The sequence below is a fragment of the Rattus norvegicus genome, chromosome 14 (genome assembly GCF_036323735.1).
Source record: "Rattus norvegicus strain BN/NHsdMcwi chromosome 14, GRCr8, whole genome shotgun sequence".
NCBI classification, from domain to species: Eukaryota; Metazoa; Chordata; class Mammalia; order Rodentia; family Muridae; genus Rattus; species Rattus norvegicus.
Window position 1 is genome coordinate 7,440,873 of NC_086032.1, and position 20,941 is coordinate 7,461,813.

The 20,941-nt window shown below is 45.0% G+C and overlaps 1 protein-coding gene across 2 annotated transcripts in view; it reads right to left on the minus strand.

The window, feature by feature from the left end:
• Positions 1-20,941, minus strand: part of Arhgap24 (Rho GTPase activating protein 24) — a 383,238-nt gene that overhangs the window by 335,673 nt on the left and 26,624 nt on the right. The window contains exon 1 of one of the 2 annotated variants that reach the window (XM_039091823.2): positions 486-19,890. The exons of the other annotated variant lie outside the window; for it this stretch is intronic. Within the exon in view, the coding sequence (XP_038947751.1) occupies positions 486-576 (91 nt within the window). The 5' untranslated portion in view covers positions 577-19,890. Of the gene's footprint in view, positions 1-485; positions 19,891-20,941 lie in introns of those variants that run through there. 2 annotated transcript variants of the gene reach the window in all.

Consider the following 20,941-nt stretch of genomic DNA (forward strand, 5'->3'; position numbering starts at 1 on the left):
TTTAGACATCAGTTGCTGAGTATGTCAATCAAAAGTAGACTATTACAATACAACTTGACTGATGCAATGATGTAAATGTAAGGCCAAAGGTATAAATAAATTAAAGGGAAATGAAGAGAAAGCTCAGACACATTTCCACGACGCATACTTGCCTAAACTCGAAAACCGGGAAATGTGTTGATTGATCAAAAGGACAAGGAAAAGACACAACTGCCTCCATCAGGACACTAAGGCAGAGCTGAGGCACGGGGTTGGCTTAAAGAGACCTCTGCTCTTGAGGCTTACCATACAAACCGCACGCACACTTGCACAGCGAGTCTAGCCCCTTGTCCTGTGGCACCCCCATTATCTATCCCGGGAGAGGCTTCATCTCTCAGTGTCTCTGAGAACATTGTACTGGTGTTTATAATATTTCAGCACCACTGCATTCTTGAAGGTGACTTTGTTTCAGGTCACCCTGGGTCTTCCCTGAGAGGATTTCTCACCCACGTCAGCACAGTTTGTAGCTGGAATTGGCTGTTGTCTACCGGGAGCTGCTGGAGAGCAGAATGAACTCCAGAGCTCAAAGCTCTCCATCACCGACGAAAGGCACTGGACAAGCTAAAAATGGCTTTATCCACCGAGGGTTTGCCGAGGCTTCTGAGCAGCTGCAGGGTTAGCACGGTCAGTGCACAGTTTGTTTGCAAGCAATCTGAGCACCAAGGGCCCAAGTGCTTGTGGGAAACACTAAAGAGCCGAGAATAGCTGCGGCCAGGTGCGAACGGATGCTCAGAGGCTCCTGTTTTCCTCTCAGCGCTCCTGCTTCTTTTCCTTAATGATCTCAGTACTTATAATTACTGTCAGACCGTGCCCTAGCTTACATGGAGAGGCAGAAGTCTAGGGGACCAAACTGTAGACTAAGAGTGACTGTTTAGAATACTAAGCTTACATTCCTTATCTGGAGAGAATTACACGGGCAGACAGAATTGTTGGGGCAGATGGAGGTGACGTGAAGAAGTTAGTTATACAGTCCCCAACATGAGTCATTTGTGCTCACCATCCTCCACTGTCCATCCACAGCCCTCCTTCCATAAGATCTCCCTCTCCCTCCCTCAGTTGGGATAAAGAAGTCATAACTTGACATCTGCCTGGTCAAGAGATCTGGGCAGACTCCATTTACCCCTAGGTCCCCAAATGAGACATTTACCACCCATGGAGAAGCAATGTAGGAGCCAATGAAATGTCCTCCCATGGGCTTCACGCTTTACATCTCAGTTTTTCTACTTCACATCCTGACTTAGTCCTAAAGGCTACGGCGCACCATTGCCTGGACCACACCCGTGACGGAGCCACTGCTCTAACTTGATGAAGTCTTGTGCTTTTGACTTTGCCACCTTTTACTGCTCGTGAGTTCTGTCTGGGCTTCTGTTTTACTGTCCACACCACAAATGAGTTTCTCAGCACCTCCACTCCAGTTATTAAATGCTAAATATAAAAAGTAACCGTAAGAAGCTGGGAAATAAAGCCCCGGTTTAGAATGGTTTGTTTGTTTGTTTCTGGTTTTGTTCATTTGTTTTTTTTTGTTTGTTTGTTTTGGGGTTTTGGTTTTTTGGATTTGGGGAGGGTTGTGTGTTTTTGTTTTGTTTTGTTTTGTTTTGTTTTGTTTTGTTTTGCCTGAAGAAGCCATTCCAAACAGCTTCCTTCACTTGTTAATGGAAGAAAAATTAAAAAATCCATTTTATAGAACTGTTATGAGAATATAAATGAACCATGAGCGTGTGCTCATGACAATACAATACAACTCCTTAGTGTGTTTATTATTTTATGTTTAAAGATCACCAGGATGCCAATACTATGGATTTAATGAAACAAACACAAAGTGCAATGCCAGTCATGGGACATTAAGTCACGAGCTACTTCTGTTTTTCTAAATGATCAGCCTGAAGCTGGAGAGGCCTGGAGAAGCTGAAAAGTAAGGCTATTGATGAATTCATATTGATGAATTCATGTGCAGATAGGAACATGCCGCTTACATTCCCAATATGCCCATCTAGGTCAGTCACTACCCCATGCACAGCGACCTCACGTCTCTGTACTGTTCATCTGCTCATTCACAGAGAGCTACCAAGGCTCCTGCTGCTGTTGGATGTGTTAAGGACAGAACTGACCAGATCCACTGTCACCACAGTGCAGAAGCAATGTCCTCTATCTGGTGTGCATGTTCTTGGTTGAAATCTTCATTTTGGCTTCTTGTTCTGATCCCACATTCTTAACTTTCTAGGTCATGGTAGCTGTCGGACTCCGGTGCTCTCTTAAAAAATTGCTTACGGAAAGTTCTATAGGTATACTTAACTCACATCTCAGAAAGGGGGAAAACAGACTTCTACACGGAAAGAAATGCCGTTTATTTAGCTCACACAGTTGGTACTTCAAGAACTACTAAAGAGTAAAACCATTTAAGCGGGATTCTTTACCTTATATGACCTGCATTATAAAGCCACTCCCCCACATCATAAGAACTGATGCAACACTCACTTAGCTTTTAATTATTTCTTTGGACAAAATGTGCTAAGTTTCCCTTCTCTTTCTCAGGTTTTAGAATGAGTTTTCTATGGGCCCTTGAATACCCAAATATTCTACATAGATTAATTCGGAAAGACAACTCCAGATTTTTCTCTAGTACTGGGAAAGAAAACTAAAATATGTGGAAGAAATATTTCTGATTATGCAATGCTTATGAAGTCGTGTGGAGCTGTGAGTATTTAGTGAAGCAAAGGTTAAATATATCCCTATTTCACAGTCTCAATAGAATATTATCTGAGTCACTATTGAAACTTTACAGTATTCTGTCCCTAGAATGGGGACATGAAAACTGTTCCACATTACTAAAAAACGTGTGACAGGGATGTCTTCTATTCTTTGAGATTTCCAAATAACAAACCAGGAACGAGGTAAAGAAAATACCCTCACTAGTTCTAAGCATAGTGGTACCACACGTGGGCCCTGCCTCCGAGGAGAAAGGCCCAGTGATGGACCAGCACAACACCGTGGGGAAGAGGGACCCTTCTGGAAGAGGAAGCAGACACCAAACGTCACAGGTTCCCAGCTAATGTGCTCACGTTGACCTATTCAACTCTTCCTTTTGATAAATATTAAAGACATGGCGACTTCTTTGTCGGGCCTGAAAAGGTGTGCAGAACCTTATGCTGTTCAAATTGACTTAGGAATCAGGTCAATGTGGGAAAGAATGGTGGGGAGATTCCCTCGCTCTACACGCCCCCACAGTGAGCTCCATTTTCCAAGCATTCACAGTCAAGGGAAGAGTAATTGGATGCCACTCTCATGCCTGACGTAAATACAGCCGGAAATTAACGGACCGTCAATCAAGGCTGGACGAGCTTTGTTGTTGCTGTGGCTTATTTTGTGGTCGTGGTTTGATATATCAAAGGCGCGTATAGTTGAATGGAGAAATAAAGCTGCCCACAGCCATAATTAGGAGCACATATTAATTAGGAGATCCATCAAGTTTTATTTGGCAGAAACTTTCCACATGGGATCCTTAAACATCAACAAGCCAATGAAGCAATTTGGAACAAACTACATTTTGCCTGAAAGTTATAATAAATAAATAAACAGACAGACAGACAAATAAATAAATAGATTTGTTGAGATAAACAATAAAAAATGATAACTCGAATAAAAGACTCAGGAAATGTCCATCTTTCTAGCATTCCTTGGCCACAGTTTAGAACAGTGATTCTGAGCTGAAGTGCAGTTTGCAATCATTTCTCATACCCAGGGACTATGGGGCATTGCCTGAAGATATTTTGGTTGCCACAATGGGGAGGGGGGTTCCTACCGGTAACTGAGACATCAAGGCCAACACCGTTGCCAGCATCCTACCAAGAACAGAGAGCCAGGCCCTCTCACAGTCTTATCCAATTAGAAGTGCCCTGGACGCCAAGGATTTGAAATGCTGCCTCAGAACAAGTGAACGTTGACAGAGGCGGAAGGAAGCTCGTCACAAAGATCTTCACATCCAATGACCTTCACCAAGTCCTCAGACAGGTTTCACCGATATCTTATGCTCTACCAGCAACTCACGATCACTTAAGAACAAGAAGATGAGACCAGATCGAAGCACATCTTTCTGAGAAAAAATGTGAGCACAGTTCACTTTCAAAGAGGCACGTCACTGAACTAGACACCACGCACTTGGTGGGCTTGCCCAAACTACAGCATAGCTTAGATGTACGTCTGGAACAGTATAGCTCATCCCTTCTTCAGGAAAACATGGTTTCCTGAATCATTGACACAACCACAAAATCATCTCAAGCCCTAAAATGGTCTTGGCTTCTGATGTACAACAGACACTAGAGCATGAAATACAGAAGCCTCCATCAGCACCGAAGGCCAGGATAACTGGAGGGCTGTGTTGCTGTTCTGTCTTTTACTCAAAGGACTGGACTCACCGATCTACTGCTATTGGTCATACAGTGCTCATTAAGTGGCATCATGATGATAACCAAGGAGAAAGAAGAGTTCTTTGGCTATCTATCGCCTATGCTGATGATATGACACAGAGTCTGTGCACGCCCAGGTACCACCATCCAGGACTCACCCAGGGGCAGAAGACAAAGCAATCAATGTATATCTTTAAATCCTGCTCGACACTCACCGGTGTAGAACCAACTGAGTTTTGAGAACATCGACTCATTTACCCTCATGCCAACCAACACATCCGACGCCATCATATCTGGATGTTTGCTGCCGAGGAACCTGGTCTGCAGCAGGGTTAATTATTCACGCCTGTGTTCTGAGACACCAATTACACCTTGTGCATTATTGCTCTACCAATCAACCAATCTCTCCCAGTCTTTCTCCTCCCGGTCTGTTTTCCAAACTGGTAGCCCAGTTATTATTCTGTCTGTATGTGGCATATATTCATTATTTGCTGTGCTTAGGAATCTCCAATGGTTTCTGAGCTGTTAAAATAAATCATAGTTTCAGGAACAACAGCATTATTTTTATTGCCTTCATGTATAAAGTGGCTTTGAGCACTTTACATATGGGATCGTGTTTGAACCCTGCCTCTGTGGTGGGGAATGTAGGGTCTGTTGCAGTGAGCCCAGACATACACCCCTGGCCACACTCCCCTGCCTCTCCATGCACTGGTATTTTTCTTTAGTAACTGTGTCTTCCCTCTACACTGCTGTCCTCCCTGTTTACTCAGAGGCAGATATTCTGTTTATTTTTTTCACAGTACACTTTAAGCATGGCAGTGCCATCCAAGCACGGACCAGGCTGTACTGTAACCTCTAACAATCTGACCATCACTTCTGTCAGTGTTTGAGGAATGAATCCACCCGGAGCACAAAGCACATGAGTCGAATTCACCGAACCTACATCTTAGGAAACCAGGGGAAGAAGTTGAGTGTTTGTGCTAATGTTGATTTTAGTCAGAAAAGCCATGCCTGTCCCCGATCAAATCAGAAGCCTTTGTGCATGTGGCAAGATATCTGGAATTATTTAAAATGAGAAAGGAAGAAATATTTGGCAGGCTCGAGAGAGAATTTTTAATGTTCAAAGTGATGTTAGGGAAGCAAAAATGAATGCGAAAAGATTTCTTAAGCTATCCTCCCTCCAGTTCCCACAGACGGGTAGAAGGAAGCAAAAAATCAGAAGAGATAAATAGCGTAGCTCAGTACAGAGGTTTAAAAAAATCCAATATAAAATGCCGCCAGACTGGAGAGATGGCTCCGTGGTTAAGAGCACTGACTGCTCTTCCAGAGGTCCTGAGTTCAATTCCCAGCACCCACACGGTGGCTCACAACCATCTGTAATGAGATCAGTTGCCCTCTTCTTGTGTGTCTGAAGACAGCGACAGGAGGTATGCTCATATAAATAAAAAGAAATATATGGCTCAAACGTTGAGATTTGCCTTTTTATTAATACACACGCCTTATCTTCTGTTATAGGCAATGCATGGGTCACTGTAACACTCTGCTCTTTGCTTGTATGTTTGACACAGACAAAACTTACAGATGGTGACAAAACACTTGACTATTCTGAGTGCGAAGTTACTTTTAGCCTAAATGTGCACAAACTAGGAAGGGAAAAGGTAGCCCTGAGCCCTGAACTGCCGATGCATAGATATCCGCCACACCGCCACTTGATACTTAGATCATACTTTTCTTGGACCTCATGATATCCACGGACACTTCTGAATCCATCTCATATCCCCGAGATGTTTGTAAGATATTGCTGATCCAGCTAAGCAAAGCATTTATTAAACTTTAATTAAAATCCATGAGAAAAAAAAAACTCATCTCCTCAAAAGTAAATCACATTAAGGACTGCACAAACCACTGGCAATATTCCTAAATGCCGATGTTAATACTATTACAGGATTGCTTTGTTAAGGGTGTATTGTGCAAAATCAAGCGGGGTGTGTTTACTTTATAGGTGAGATATAAAAAAAAACAATTACTTTTTTTTCCCACTTTATTCACTTTGTACTCTGCTCACTGTCCCCACTCCGGCATAATCCTTCATCAATTCCTCCTCAGTCCTCCTCTTCTCCTCTGAATGGGTGAGGGGGCCCCCTGGTTATCCTTCCACTCTGACATATCAAGTCTTTGAGGCCTGGATGCATCCTCTCCCACTGAGGCCAGACAAGTCAGGCCAGCTTTTGGGATAGCGCCCACTCGTCGTTTGGGATCCACATGAAGACCAAGTTACATATCAGCCAAATATGTGGGGGAAGGAGAGGCCTAGGTCCAGGCTGTGTATGTTCTTTGGTTGATGGTTCAGTCACTGAGAGCCCCAAAGGTCCAGATAAATTGACTGTGTTGGTCTCCCTGCTGAGTTCCTAACTCCTTTGGGGCCCACAACCCTTCCTCCTATAAGAACATAAGAGTCCCCAAGCTGACATCTTCCGTGCACGTAGAATTCCTTTAAGTTAACACTGGAATCAGAGCATGATGAAGCACTTGCTTTCAGGATTTCAGTGGCTATCCAAAGCCCTCCCCAGCAGAAACCGCCTTTCTCTCCGTATTCTCAGAACGCCCCCCACCCCATCTTGTACAATGGCTTCGATCCAGGCCCCTGCACTGTTAGTGTACAATGCGTAAGATTGCTATGGTTTCCCCAGGCCTACTTCTCACTTTCTAATCTGATTGAGAGAAAGTTGTGCTGAGGTGTGAAAGAAAAATCTCCAAAACGTTATTTCGTGCTCTGTCCAGTGGAGTCAGTGTTCATCAGCACAGGTGTGTGAACAAGCAGAATTCATTACGTCTGTAATCTCGACATCAAAGGGGTGACTTTAACAGCGGGATTCATAGCGCGGGTCTCTGAGTGCCGGCCTGGAGAGTACAAAGCTCTTGAAACACTTGAGTCTGCCCAACACAGAAGCTGAGAGAGATGCAAGGGTGACCATCTGAGAAAGCTACAACACAGGGAACGCCCCCTCAGCCCTCCAGGAAGTTGGAGTATGGCTGGCTCATCCTACAGGCCGTGTCTGTGGCTGCAGTGCCCATGATATCTATGGGGATGCTTCTTTTCTGGAAAGCACAAGTCTGTTCTGAGGCAGCCATATTAAAACCCTGTATTCCCTTTGAAACCCTTCTCCAAAGACTACCTGTGGTGATGTAGTTCATTAAGCTAAAAACATGAAAAAAATTCCTAGGACAGTAAACGACACAATGAACACAAAATAGTTAGTGCTGTTGATTTACATGTCAGACCGTAGGCAAAATACCTTGAAGACTCAACCGTAGTCTATGCGTACAAAGTGACAGCTTTGGTTGTGACTTTTTTCCTTAAGGGAGATGCTGAAAGCTGTTGGCTTCCCCACAGGAGCCCTTTTGGATAAAATAACAAATGTTGAACCAAACAGAGTAAGATCTGTGGTAGGGGGGTTGGGGATTTAGCTCAGTGGTAGAGTGCTTGCCTAGCAAGCGCAAGGCCCTGGGTTCGGTCCTTAGCTCCGGAAAAAAAAAAAGATCTGTGGTAGGTTGAGCTTCACAATGTGTGGAAAGGGTATGCCTGAACCACCGGAACGGTAAGCGTGGGCAGAGCAAAAATAAGAACGTTGCATGTGAAATGCATGGACCTACGAGGCTACTAATAAAAATGTCGCTGGAGGGCCAGCGAGATGGCAGAGTGTGTAAGAGAGCTAGCCACCAGGCCTGCTGACTAAGCAGCTCTATAGGGCCTGCCTTTGAGCCTTCAGACCAGTCCGGCAAACATGTAGGCCACGTGCTGAAGTAACACAGGCTGTTCCCTTGCACAGAGCCATCTGATACACAAAATGAGCGGAGGGGACATCTACCTAAAGTGCAGGAGCCCTCAAAGACTGCGTCTTCCTGTAGGAGCCAGGTCTACCTCACGTAAAGATGCTCATATGATCTGCAGCAGGCCTTTTTGTATTGTCACACTCTTAAACTAACAGGGTCATTCCGTCACAGCCATTCAGTGTAGCCTATGAGGTGAGCCATGGGATTCAAAACCTAAACACATCCTCACTGCACGTGTGCCCTCCCCCGGTTGTTATCATCTTTGCCCTCCCTCAGGCTGTCATCTTCTGTAGCTTGCCTCACCAACTGTCAAATAGGAGTGTCAGACCTACTGGGCAGAGCCGTTGTGAGACGTACATGGCCGTAGATGATTATTTCATGTTTGTTTTTTTATAGGAACTGTCCGTAGATAATTACACACAATGTTCACTAGCTGAATGCCAACAGGAAGCAATACAAACACTGTTGGCAGCAGGGCCTGGTAGTGCAGGCCTATGATCCCAGCTGCTATTCCAGACAACAAAGGAGGAGCTCAAGGTCAAGATCTACCGGAGGTATGGGGTGAGGTTATGCCCTGCCTAGGCAACCTAGTGAGGTAGAGTCTCAAAATAAAAAGGATAAGGAGGGGATGGGGCTACCACTCACTGACAGAGCACTTGCCTGGTATGTTTAAGGCTGCAAGTTAAGTCCCCAGTAGCACGTGCACAATTGCACACATGCACACACAGAATGAAAAGCTGCTAGGCCAAGAACATGGTTCCCAGATGCTAAACCCAAGGAATTCAAGAACTGAGTGCCTCCATCCTGCAGTTCTGAATTAGCAGTTTGGCAGGGTGTGTCAGAATTCAGGAGCAGAGGAGCCCTGGTGACATTGATTCAAGTGAACCAAACACTGCTGTAGAGAACAGGTTTATCTCCACTCCGCTCACTGTTAATCCCTGTTTCAAGCAACAGGCTAGAGTTACAAATGCAAAGAATAGGAATGGAGTTGAGATGGCAGTGGCAGCTCTGTAGGAAGGGCAGTCCCACGCCATGATCAACCCACAGCACCACGGGTCAAGAGTACATATTTTGGAGACATCCCCCTCTTCTTATAAAAATGCAGCTGTTGTAATAAAGTCAATAGAATCAACCGCTCACCTATTTGTCTTCATTTTCCTACCAAGTGACTTTCCTGGCACAGGGGAGAAAGTAGCCTTTCTTTTTGCCACTTCGTCATTAAGGCATTTATCTCTGAGTAAGCTAACCGTCTGCTGGCAACTGTCTTTGCAGGTCAAAGTTGAGAATTTTACTTGGAAATTCAATGTGCTCTTTTAAACATGAAAACAATCCCCAAAATAAGATTTGCAATTTTATGCCTTCAAGCTGGCAATCATCTTCAGCTGAGTAGGTGTGAAATTTTGGCAACTAAAACTTTCCACCATTAAATGTCAGAGAAAAACTGTATCTGCATCTCTGAGTTGTTTTGCCCTCTGGTTTTTAAAGCCATGTAGGAAGCCTGACCAATAAAGAGAAAGGAGATGACATGGTTAGAAGTGGTCATTTCAGCTTGGTATGAAAATGTCCTACCTTAAGGGTATATCATGCCAATGGCATTTAACCTCAGGCTTCACTCACATAGGTAAGGATCTGAAAGTCATTGTGGAGTGACAGTTAAACTAAGGAACCTTTGGAAATGGGATTTTATTTCAGTCCCTGTTTTAGCACTATACTGAACCCCAAGAGAGAAACAGCACATGTTGGATCCAAGCCTAGCAAGTCCACAAGTGTTCTAAGAACCCAGCACCCGGCACCCAGCATGCTACTCAGTCATATGAGGAATGGCTTTCAGATAGAGAGAGACACCCATCCATGACTTCATGCGACAGTGGACACCTCAACTAGGTAGCCAGGATATATTCACATTATGAGATAAGGAAAGGGAAAGGAATATTTAAAGTTTAGCATTATTAAGGCAATTCCAGTTTACGCTAATGGGCTTTGTCTAAAAGTATATGTGCTTCCTTCTTGCGAGGCTGCTGTCCCTTGGTTGTGTCATGTCTGAGCTAGACTACCCTCTGAGATGTAGGAATGGATGCACATAAGGATGTGCTCAAGGGATGCTGGGTATAGCCTACAGCAGCAAGCTTCTTTTCCCAATGGGGGAATCTCAGAGTCACTCACAGTCCTCCTGGTGTCTACTTCAATTCTCTGAAGAAAATGCAAGTCCATTGATATGTTAGTTTCCTTTGGGTACTACAGTGGAAGCGGACGATCAGGGGGAAGTGTTGAAGGAGCCTTCCTTGCCATCTATGAAAAGAATGTGGTTGCCATTTCTGCCTGGGCTTTGTCCCCAGTAGTTAACATCGGCATTGTCTGAACGTATGAGATGCCATTCTACCATGTCAAAGATGGGCAGAGCTGCCTGGAAGTGTGTCACACACCGCCAGGCATGTGGCCATGGGACTAGCAGGCTATTTACATGCCCATGAGTCAGAGAGGATGTTAAAGCCATCCGTTGTTTGAATAAGCAGAGAGCAGCAAGAGATGGAGTGGGGGCGAGTCTGCAGATCGGCTACATAACCTCTCATCAGGTCCAGAGTGGGATTGCATGGCAGCACTCGCTAACAGGGGTTTTGAAGTCAGAGATTCAGATCCTGGCTCTACAGCCTGCGACTTGCCAATAACCTACAAGTATATCCTGTGGAGCCTCTGGACTATGCCTCCACTTTGGGAACCTGCATAGCATCATCAACCGAGGTAAGTGCTGTGAGACTTCAAGGCAATGCAATCCTGACACCAGAATGGTATTTGACTGAAAATGATGGTAGGGACAATGACAATGAAGAGACAAGAGGCTGTCTCTTTTCTCCACTGCCATGGTGGAGTCTGTGAAACTGCTGTCAATACCACAGCTCAACGGTAGGAGGACCACACACGGTGAAAATCATCTGTAAGAAGGCAGATACTTGCTAGTGCAGTGCTTAATCCAATGGGATCATTGATTGAATTAAAAATCAAAATCACAAACCAAAATAAATCCCGAAACTCTGACAAGTAGAGTTGTATTGTCGTAAGTTTAGGGCTGTGCTTACTTTAAATGTGCATATCTAAAATGTAACAGGCCTTCACACAGACCTTGTAGGAGACAAAGATAAACTAAACCCCTTCATTATCTTTCCCAGGTTCAGGCTGATCTCCATTGGTGGTAAAAACCAACTCCAAGCTCTGGTCTTTTCCCACTGATACTACAAAGTTGTTAATGGATATTTTGTAAGAGGGGTCATGCAACACTTCCCTGTTCCATTAGCTACTGTTCCGTTGGGGTGCTGAGACACTGTGGCTAAGGCAGCTCTTATAAAATGAAATGTTCTGTTTGATGCTGGCCTACAGCTTCAGAGGGTTCCTCCATGATCCTCAGAACGGGAAGCAGGCAGGCATTGTGCTTAGCAGTGGCTGGGAGATTTTACATCCTCATCCACAGTGTGGTGGTTTGAATGCTTGGCCCACGAAGAAGTGGCACTATGAAGAGATGTGGCCTTGTTGGAGGAAGTGTGTCACTGTGGGGTGGGCTTTGAGGTCCTATGCTCAAGATTCACCCATGTGGAAGCCAAGTCTCCTGGCTGTTCTTGGATCAAGATGTAGAACTCTTTCAGCTTCCCCACCGCCATGCCTGCCTGGATGCTGCCATGTTCCTGCCTTGATGATAATGGACTGAACCTCTGAACCTGTAAGCCAGCCCCTTTATAAGAGTTGCCTGGGTCATGGTGTCTCTTCATAGCAACGTAAACTCTAAGACACACAGGCACCAGAACGGGATGGGGGGAAAGAGAGAGAAGATTAGACCATAAGCTTTTGCAACCTCCTCCTTCAATAAGGCCACAACCATCCCAAGAAGACGACACCTCCTAATTCTTCCTAAACAGTGCCACCAACTGGGGACCCTAGCCATCAAACCCATGAGCCTATGTGGGCCATTCTCGTTCAGACCACCACACTCATCTACAATGCCACAGCAGCCTCCTTGAAAACCGATACTGGTGCACATGTAGACACGCGCCATTCCCCAGGTACTTCAAGCTTCTCAGAATTCCTACAGGACAGACCCGAAACACTTCACTGATGCAAAGGACGTAATTTTTAACAATGTAGAAGATTTAGCTTGGCCATCGACATTCCAATAAAAGTCATTCCTTGCTGAAGCAACAGCTTCTCATTAACTTGGCTTAGTGCTCCCTCGACTGTCAATCGTAAGTGATAAATATATGGGCCTCCTAAATGGGTAGAACTATATCTGGTAGTTTTCTGTGAGGCTCAGGGAAGATTTGTGTGCACTGATAGAATTGCAAACGGGTTGGGACTACTTAAAAGGGACACTGGGGTGGCGGCAACAAACTGAATCGCTGTGTTAGGACCAGGACTAGGCAGAGAGGCAAGGGAGGAAGGAGAGACTTGACGGTCAAAACTGTCACCAGGAAGAACTCCTGGTCTGGGAACGACATGTGATAAGAGTGACAAGTTGTGGCTTGGGGCTCTCCAGGTGGATGACAGGCTGTGCTGCATCAGGAACGAAATAGGAATAAGATTAGAGGACGGTGGTAAGTGGCCACGGGGACACATGGATGGAGGTAGGTGACGAAACACAGGGAAGCACTGTGTGGATAAAGTGAGTGCTGCCATTGCAAGCTGTTCTTAGGACCATTCCTCAGCACGGACCATGTCCTCCCACTCAGTGCCTCTCTCAGGTCACCAGGGATTTCCTGTGCCTTTACACTTAATGTTGGAGTAGGCTTGCCAGTCAGGGCACCAGCACAGAAGGTGAAACAAGGTTGCTTATGTGTGTAGTAGGAAGCCGTCTGGAGACTCCATGTTCTGGAGCTGCCGTTGAGCGCCTGGGAGAATGACTATTGAAATGAGGATGTTATTGACTGACTGTCTAATGAGCCTAACTCATCCAACCGGCTCTGTAAATTACCGTGAGTTACCTTCTAACCTGAAATTTTGACTGCGTTTGTCTCCAAACGTTGAGTTCCTTCTCTACGAGCGCATAAAGCATAAAAGTGGCAGTTCGTCTTAGTCAGCATCAGCCTGCCCTCCGTATCAATCTCTCTCCTGCTTTCTAATATCTTCTGTGTCAGGGTAACTCCTGGCTGGCTGGCACACACTGCACCTTCTCTCTAAGTTCATCTCTCTGGCCATTTGCTTCTCATGGAATCTCATCCATCGAATTCCTACTCTCGTCTTCAACACCCCCTTCACTGTGCATGTCTGCGTGTCCAGCCAAATACCCTCTGAAATGGCAGCTGAATGAATGAGTGCAATGCCTCATGGGTACGAGAAAAAACAAGGATTTCCTGTAGTATACACTGAGCCATGTGTGTCCCCATGCCCATTACTGCCGTATTTGTAACCATTCGTTATGGATGATGTACAGCAGAATCGAAAAAGTTTAATAGCATTAAATGAAGTCAAAAGAGAGCTTGGTTTGGGCACTTGCAGTATTCCTTGAGAGAAAAGTGTTGTAACCCAGAAAGAAGGCCATCAGTGACTCTGATGACTCGGTTTCTCCTTTATCTCTTGAGCACTCAATCAGGGGCCATTAAAGAAGTCTTCCTGACCTCCAGAGACCCATTGCACTACGAAACTACATAAATCCTGTATGTTCCCTGATACTAAATATGGAGCAGAAAACCGCTTTTACAGACACTGTTTGTTTGTTTTCTGTAGCTGGCTGCTGGTGAGAAAGGGGCCAAGGATGTTTGCACAGCCACCATTCATCAAGCAGAAAGGGAAGCATATGAAGAGCCGGGCTTCCTTTAGCACATTTGTTTCTGAGCTCTCGGCAGAGCGATCACAAGGGCTGGGAGAAACACAATCGCACAACAGTCAAAAGAAGTACAAGGGCGACTTGGGAAAGCTATCCCCCTACATAACTATTCTTATAAGATAGAATGTGCAAAAGTGGGTGGTAGAAAGAACAACCAAGGCACCGAAGGCAGATAAAGGGTTTTCTCTTTCACATTCCTTTCGAAATTGACTACACCAAGAGGTACACCATTCCAGTAACAATCCAGTGGATGGAGGGGAAGAACCATCTCACGCTGAGGCAGAGGATCAATGCACTACAGGACTGCATTTTCTCCAGAACAAATACATTATGATCCAGGAAGAAAGAGAGCTGCTGCTTTGCAAGGGCTCCTGAGCTGAGCTGAGCTGAGCAAAGCTGCTAAGACAATTAACTTCATAATTTCACTGAAATCTCATTTTGTGTGCAATAAAACCCGTCTTTCCCACAAAAATCATAAACCATATTGCCTGTTCCCCAAGCTCTTATCCACAAGAAGAAATACGAGGTCATTTGTTTGCCCAAGAGCCTGGCAGGGAACTGTTTGACACTGTGGCAGTTTCAGTGACAAGGCGGTTAGGACAGGCAGACTACCTTAGGTTCAAAACCAACCTCAGGGATGACCTTCTTCTCCTCAGGGTCTCTTGGAAGACGAGAGAGTGAGTACAGTAAATACAGAGAGAAATGGCACCCCGTGAGCATTCGGTGTTTTAATACACAGAAATAAAAGAAGTTGAGGGATAAACCTTGAGTACTGTTCCCAAAGACTTTATCATCTACAAAACCATATAAAACAGGTAACAAATAATCTTCATAAAATGCAACATTCCCCAAAACCCTCAGGGAAGAAGCCATTCTTCACACTCCATTTTCCTAGTTAGCGAAGGACTTTATGCCTCTGAGTGCCTTTAATTCGTTTTCATACATAATTACCTGAGTTAGACACACCTCTAAAATATGGGCTTATTTACCTTCACCTCACGATATTCTGAACATCACATAATGTTTTCCTGATAAACTTGTAGTCGCTTAAGGACATTGGGGATTCTTTTTTTATTAGTTGATTGGTTGTACATTTCACAGTGCTATACTTTTGAGTTTCTATATGATGTTTTAGAAGGACTTGCCCCGTTGTAAAGACACACTTCTTCAAGCTGCCAGTGTGCCTATCTATGTCACACCTCAGCCTTGTGAGTAACCATGTTGTACTGGCTGGTTTTGTGTGTCAACTTGACACAAGCTGGAGTTATCACAGAAAAGGGAGCCTCAGTTGAGGAAATGCCTTCATGAGACCCAGCTGTGAGGCATTTTCTCAATTAGTGATCAAGGGGGAAGGACCGGACCACTGTGGATGGTGCCCTCCCTGGGCTGGTGGTCTTGGGATCTATAGGAAAGCAAGCTGAACAAGCGAGGGGAAGCAAGCCAGTAAGCAGCATCCCTCCATGGCTTCTGCATCAGCTCCTGCTTCCTGACCTGCTTGAGTTCCAGTCCTGACTTCCTTTGGTGATGAACAGCAATGTGGAAATGTAAGCTGAATAAACCCTTTCCTCCCCAGCTTGCTTCTTGGACATGATGTTTGTGCAGGAACAGAAACCCTGACTAAGACGCATGTCAAATCTATAGTACATTAGGAAAGAAACTCACCAGTCAAATGGGAACTGCCCTGGTGTTTTGAACAAAGATTGTGCATCATTTATATACACATATAAAGCCTATAGATATTAAATTAATTTACAAATAGCTAAAAACATTAAAAAGATATGGTCATAGTTTTCCAACCAGAAAGTTTAGAAATAAGCCTAACCGCCACCACCACCACCCCAAGTCCCCCAATAAGCACAATTCGGTAAACTGAGGAAGCAGGACAGCATTCACGATTGAAAATGAAGGCGGCGTGGGGAGCAAGTCACAGACACAGAGATGCTGAGTGACTGAGAAGACAGCTACAGGGTGGGCCACCACAACAATTAACCTACCTCTTTATCCTGTTCAATAAACAGATGGCTGATTAGCATGACACTGCTCCCCATTACACACTAATCAGAAACTCAGCAGACAACTGCATAAGGCAGAGTGGGTAAAGTATTTGTTGTGAAGATCGGGGGAGAAAACCAGTTGCCTGAGAGCTGGGAGCTGGTGAAGAAAATGTCTTACGGAGCTGGTGAACAGACTGAGCCTGGGATCTCTGACTCCACATGCTAGAAAGACAGTGCGATCGCTGAACAGAGGAATACGCTGATGGACGGACACCTACTAGACTGCAAGGTCCAAAGCTGCGGAGACCTGCTACATGACAAAGACAAACAAACAAAAACCACTGTCAACGATTTCCCTAGAGGGAAAAGTAAGTCTTAAAAACTGAGGCTGAAATGGATGAGCAGCCATTTGGGAAATACCACTGTGGATCCATGCCTCATATCATACACTGAAATAAACTCCAAGAGAGGAGAAGAGTTCATATTTTAAACGAAATCATAAAATTTCAAAGGAGATGCTAAGACCCTTGCCTATCTGACTTACAGTCCAGATCCAACATAAGATTCATAAATTCAATACTGTAAAACTAAGGAGAAGGGAAAGATACCTGTGTGCTAAATAAAAACAAAGCAATAACGTATAAGGCTAAATGTTGATCTCTTAAACACAGATATTTATCCATCTAAGACTCAAAACCCTAATAGAAACAATTGACAAAATGTGGGGTTTAGAAAAAATGTACAAACACCCAGCCCTTAAATAAAGATAAAAAATGGGAGTTCTTAAAAATAAGAGAAGACAGTATTTTAAAAACACACAATTAGACAGGAACAAAATGTTTTTGTTTCACAGCGTTTTCTGTTTGCAGGGTTGACAAAGTCTTCATGTATGGATTGGCGTGCAGAATTACAGAACTCTGTGCAGAATTACAGAATCTGTCCTTCCTGAAAACTGAAAACCTTTGACTAAGTGACACCATTTCTTAGAGTTTGCCTTGAAGATTTGTCTCTGGAGATTTAGAGCTTAGACTCACTGCTATTTCTTTTCCTTTCTTTCTTTCTTTCTTTCTTCCTTCCTTCCTTCCTTCCTTCCTTCCTTCCTTCCTTCCTTTCTTTCTTTTTTGTATATACTGTAACAGCAGTATATAGACACAAACTAAATGCCCATCCTTTGGAGAATGACCAACCATGCTGGGCCTCACACAAAATCATGCTGGAAAAGAACAAGAGAGACTTTTGAGAATATCAAGACACACTGTTCGGTGGAAAGGAGAGGAGACCTAGAAGGACACATGTCTGCCATCTCACCTTTTGTGTTTTGAGTCACAAAGAAGTGTGTGTGTGGGTGTGTGTGCGCACACGTGCCATGCACGCACATACAGACACGTCTTAGTTTATTTCGCAAGATCTGAAACATCTAGAAGAAAATGTGCCTATATAAATTGAAGGAGGACTTTGCTGGTGACTGAGGAATGGCGGAGCAAAGTTTTTCTCAGTGCACCTATTTAAATGGTTTTTATGTTCATAACAAAATAAATGATGCATTATTGGGAAAACTACGGTAAATATGAAAAGACTAAAAGGAGACGTGAGCCACTGACTGAGGGAATCTTCGGTGGCAGGAGCAAGGTGAGAGCAAATTCTGGAGGACAAGTCTTTGGGTTCCAGCTTTAAACATGAGGACTTGTCTGTATCATCCCCCACTGGGTCCCCAGAAGTGTGGCTCCCCAGCTGCTCTGAATACTAACCTGCCCTATACACACCTTTAGTTCCTGATTAATCCTTCCCTGCCTGGCTCCTCCACAATCTACCATCCTTCCGTGGGTCACTAACCCTCCCTCAGACCTTTGTTTTAACGTTCACTCCTGGGAGCATCCAAACGAAGACGTCTATTTTCGGACTTGAGGTAGCCCCTATGTGTTTACTCCTGTGAGGTAATACAGGTCCTGATGGCTTGTGGGAGCTGGGGACTCGGAGTGATGCCTGCGCTGCTTTGGGTGTGTTTAATGAGAGACTTTAAAGGGGTGTGGGAACAAATGCCTTCTCTTTTCTCTCCACTGCAGATTCAAGCAGTCACTGGATGGGCCAGGGACTGGCGCAGAAAACAAGACTCCTGCAGAGACCTTCCCTGTGATATATCAGTCATACATAATGAAACCGCTGGAGTTAAGACTGTTTACCGCGGGTAGAGAAATGAGCAAGGCTGCAAGGATCAACCCCAACTAAAGGAAACGTCACGCACAGTACAGGGCTGTGCTAACAAGGAGAGACTGGCTTCAGCATAGAGTGCAGGCTTCGCATGGCGATGCCGTTTCAGTGGGCCCTTCCCCAAGAGCGACAACAATGTGATAGAATAGATCATGGCCAGAGACAGGTCACAGGAAGGATAATCTTCAGAGAAGGACAACAACCGTGTATTAGCGCCCTGTTGGGACAGGTGTCCTCCATGAAACCTAAGGTACAAACAGCAAGTTTGTTGATAGACCAGACATAGGCAGTCTGAAGGGTAAAGAGAGCAATTCATCTTAAAGTAAAAGAATTTCATTGGGGGTGGAGGTGGGGAGAGTAGGTGCAAAAAAATATGTTCACAGCTTCCTGTTTCCTTTGCTTTTCTATTGCTGTGACAAGACACTGAGACAAGCATGGGGGAAGGGGGGCTTATCTGGAGTATACTTCCAGGTCATAATCCATCACTGAGGGAAGTCAGGGCAGGAAGTCAGGCAGGAAGTGAAGTGGAAATCATGATGCTGCTTATTGGTTTGCTTCTCTATGACTCTCTCAGCTCCCCCTCATAGCCCAGGCCCACCTGCCTCGCAGTGACATCAGCTACAGCAGATTAGATGCTCCCTTGTCATTTCTATCTCACACCACACACGTGTGCGCACACACACACACACATACACACACATACACACACACACGCACGCACACACACACACGCACACACACACACACACATATACCCTTCACAGACACACACACACGGGCTGATCTGAAGAAGGCAATTCCTTGCATGTGATACCTGCTTCCTAAGTGTGCCTGGCTTTTTTTCAAGTTGACAAGAACAATGGTGCTGTGACACATTAATAATTTTTATCATAGAACCCCACATAGCCACTCTCTCCTTAAATGTCCCCTCTCCCCTCAGCAGTTCTCCGCTAGGCGTGTATTAGCTGCGGCATCACCAGGTCTCACCTCAAGTACTCGCTAAAACACAGATGCTCCCTTATGCTGAGCTAACCAGACCTCATGGAGAACCTCGATCCAATCGGTTAGAAGCAAACTCATATTCTGGTCGGTGGGTGATAGGAATTTGAACCAGGTTGTCCTATAAAAGGGTCCCTCACTGTTGGGAAGCATAGTCTAAGAGGAAAACCATTATGCTAAGGGGAAAGACTGGATGTGGGCAATCTTTAGGATAATAAATTTCCCAGCTGCAACCATTCCCAGGGTCAGCAGCACAGCAACACCAGTCATCCTGAGACTCTCTTAGGAGTCAGCAAACTCCCCTCCCCAGTGTTAAAGCCATTTCAAGTTTATCTTCCATCCTCAGGAGTCTAAGACTCTTCGAAGAGCAGGTATGTACGTACATGTACATATAATGAAAAGTAGAACCACAAGGAAGAAGGAAGAAGAAATCATTTTTGAATGGGGATGCTAGGCAGCTGGGTGCAGAACAGAAAAGCACACTGAACAGAGCTGTCTCCCTGGCAGTCATAAACAGTAATTTCTTATTGTTTCCACACTTGGGAGGGAAATTATGGGGAACAGACTGTAATAGGCTATTATACATCCCGGGGCCAAGGAGTAGGAATTCCCGTGTGATTGAACATGACAACAGAAGAGGCAGGCACCCGCCATTACCCGGAGCATTCTGGACTCCACGTATGCTCTTCACTCGGATGCCAGTTGAAGGTTTGGCAGCCGCCTCTGAATTGACAAATCGGCTTCTTTCCCAACCCTCTGTGGAACTGGATGGGAGATACCCTGTGGGATAACAATGGACTGAGCTGCTTCTATGAACAGGGATGGGTCTACAGGCCATCCTAACGTTCTGCTGTGCACAGGAACAATGGTGGCAGCAGCCTAGGAGGAGCTTCCATGGCCAATGGAATAGAGGCAGAGCTCAGTCACCCTCCCAGGCAGGACGTGCCTCCATGACCACATCTGTCAGAAGACCTACACACTTCAGCTGGAGAACCTTTCAAATCCTCCCTGGTGTCTCCCCTCCGGTGTGAGGAACTGTTCAGGGTGCTAACGTCACTTGAACTTGACAACAGAAGGAGATTTAAGCCCTCTGTTTCTATAATTTGTACACCAGAGAATGGCTCACTATAATTGTAGGGTCTCTCGATGATCTCAGTTTTGTATTCTTGCATGAAAACGAAATAAGGTTTAAGAAAATATTTTGTAATAACTATAATAACTGGGAGGGAAATTTGAGCAGAAATGAGTGGCCTCAATTCAATCTCTTAGCCATGTCTGACAACACTGCTATTGTAAGAGAAACTTTCTTGAGGAGACATAACACACACACACACACACACACACACACACACACACACACATCTCGCTGCAGAAAGGAAGCCCATGACAGACTACAGCAAAGTCCAGCCCAGCCACCACTGAATGTTTACGGGGCTTCCTAATGGGTTGCTAAAGGTTTGGCACATTAAATATTCCTTACTCTTCACCTGTTAACCCGTTCGTAACATAGTAACTTCATCCCAATTCTCGGGGGGGGGGGGCAGTCAGTGCCTACCTACACAAGGTACCGGGGCTCCCGGGAATTGAAATCAGAAACTTAATGAGGAGCTATATTGAGCCAGACACTAAGCTTAGGATTCTGCGGACAACTACAACAG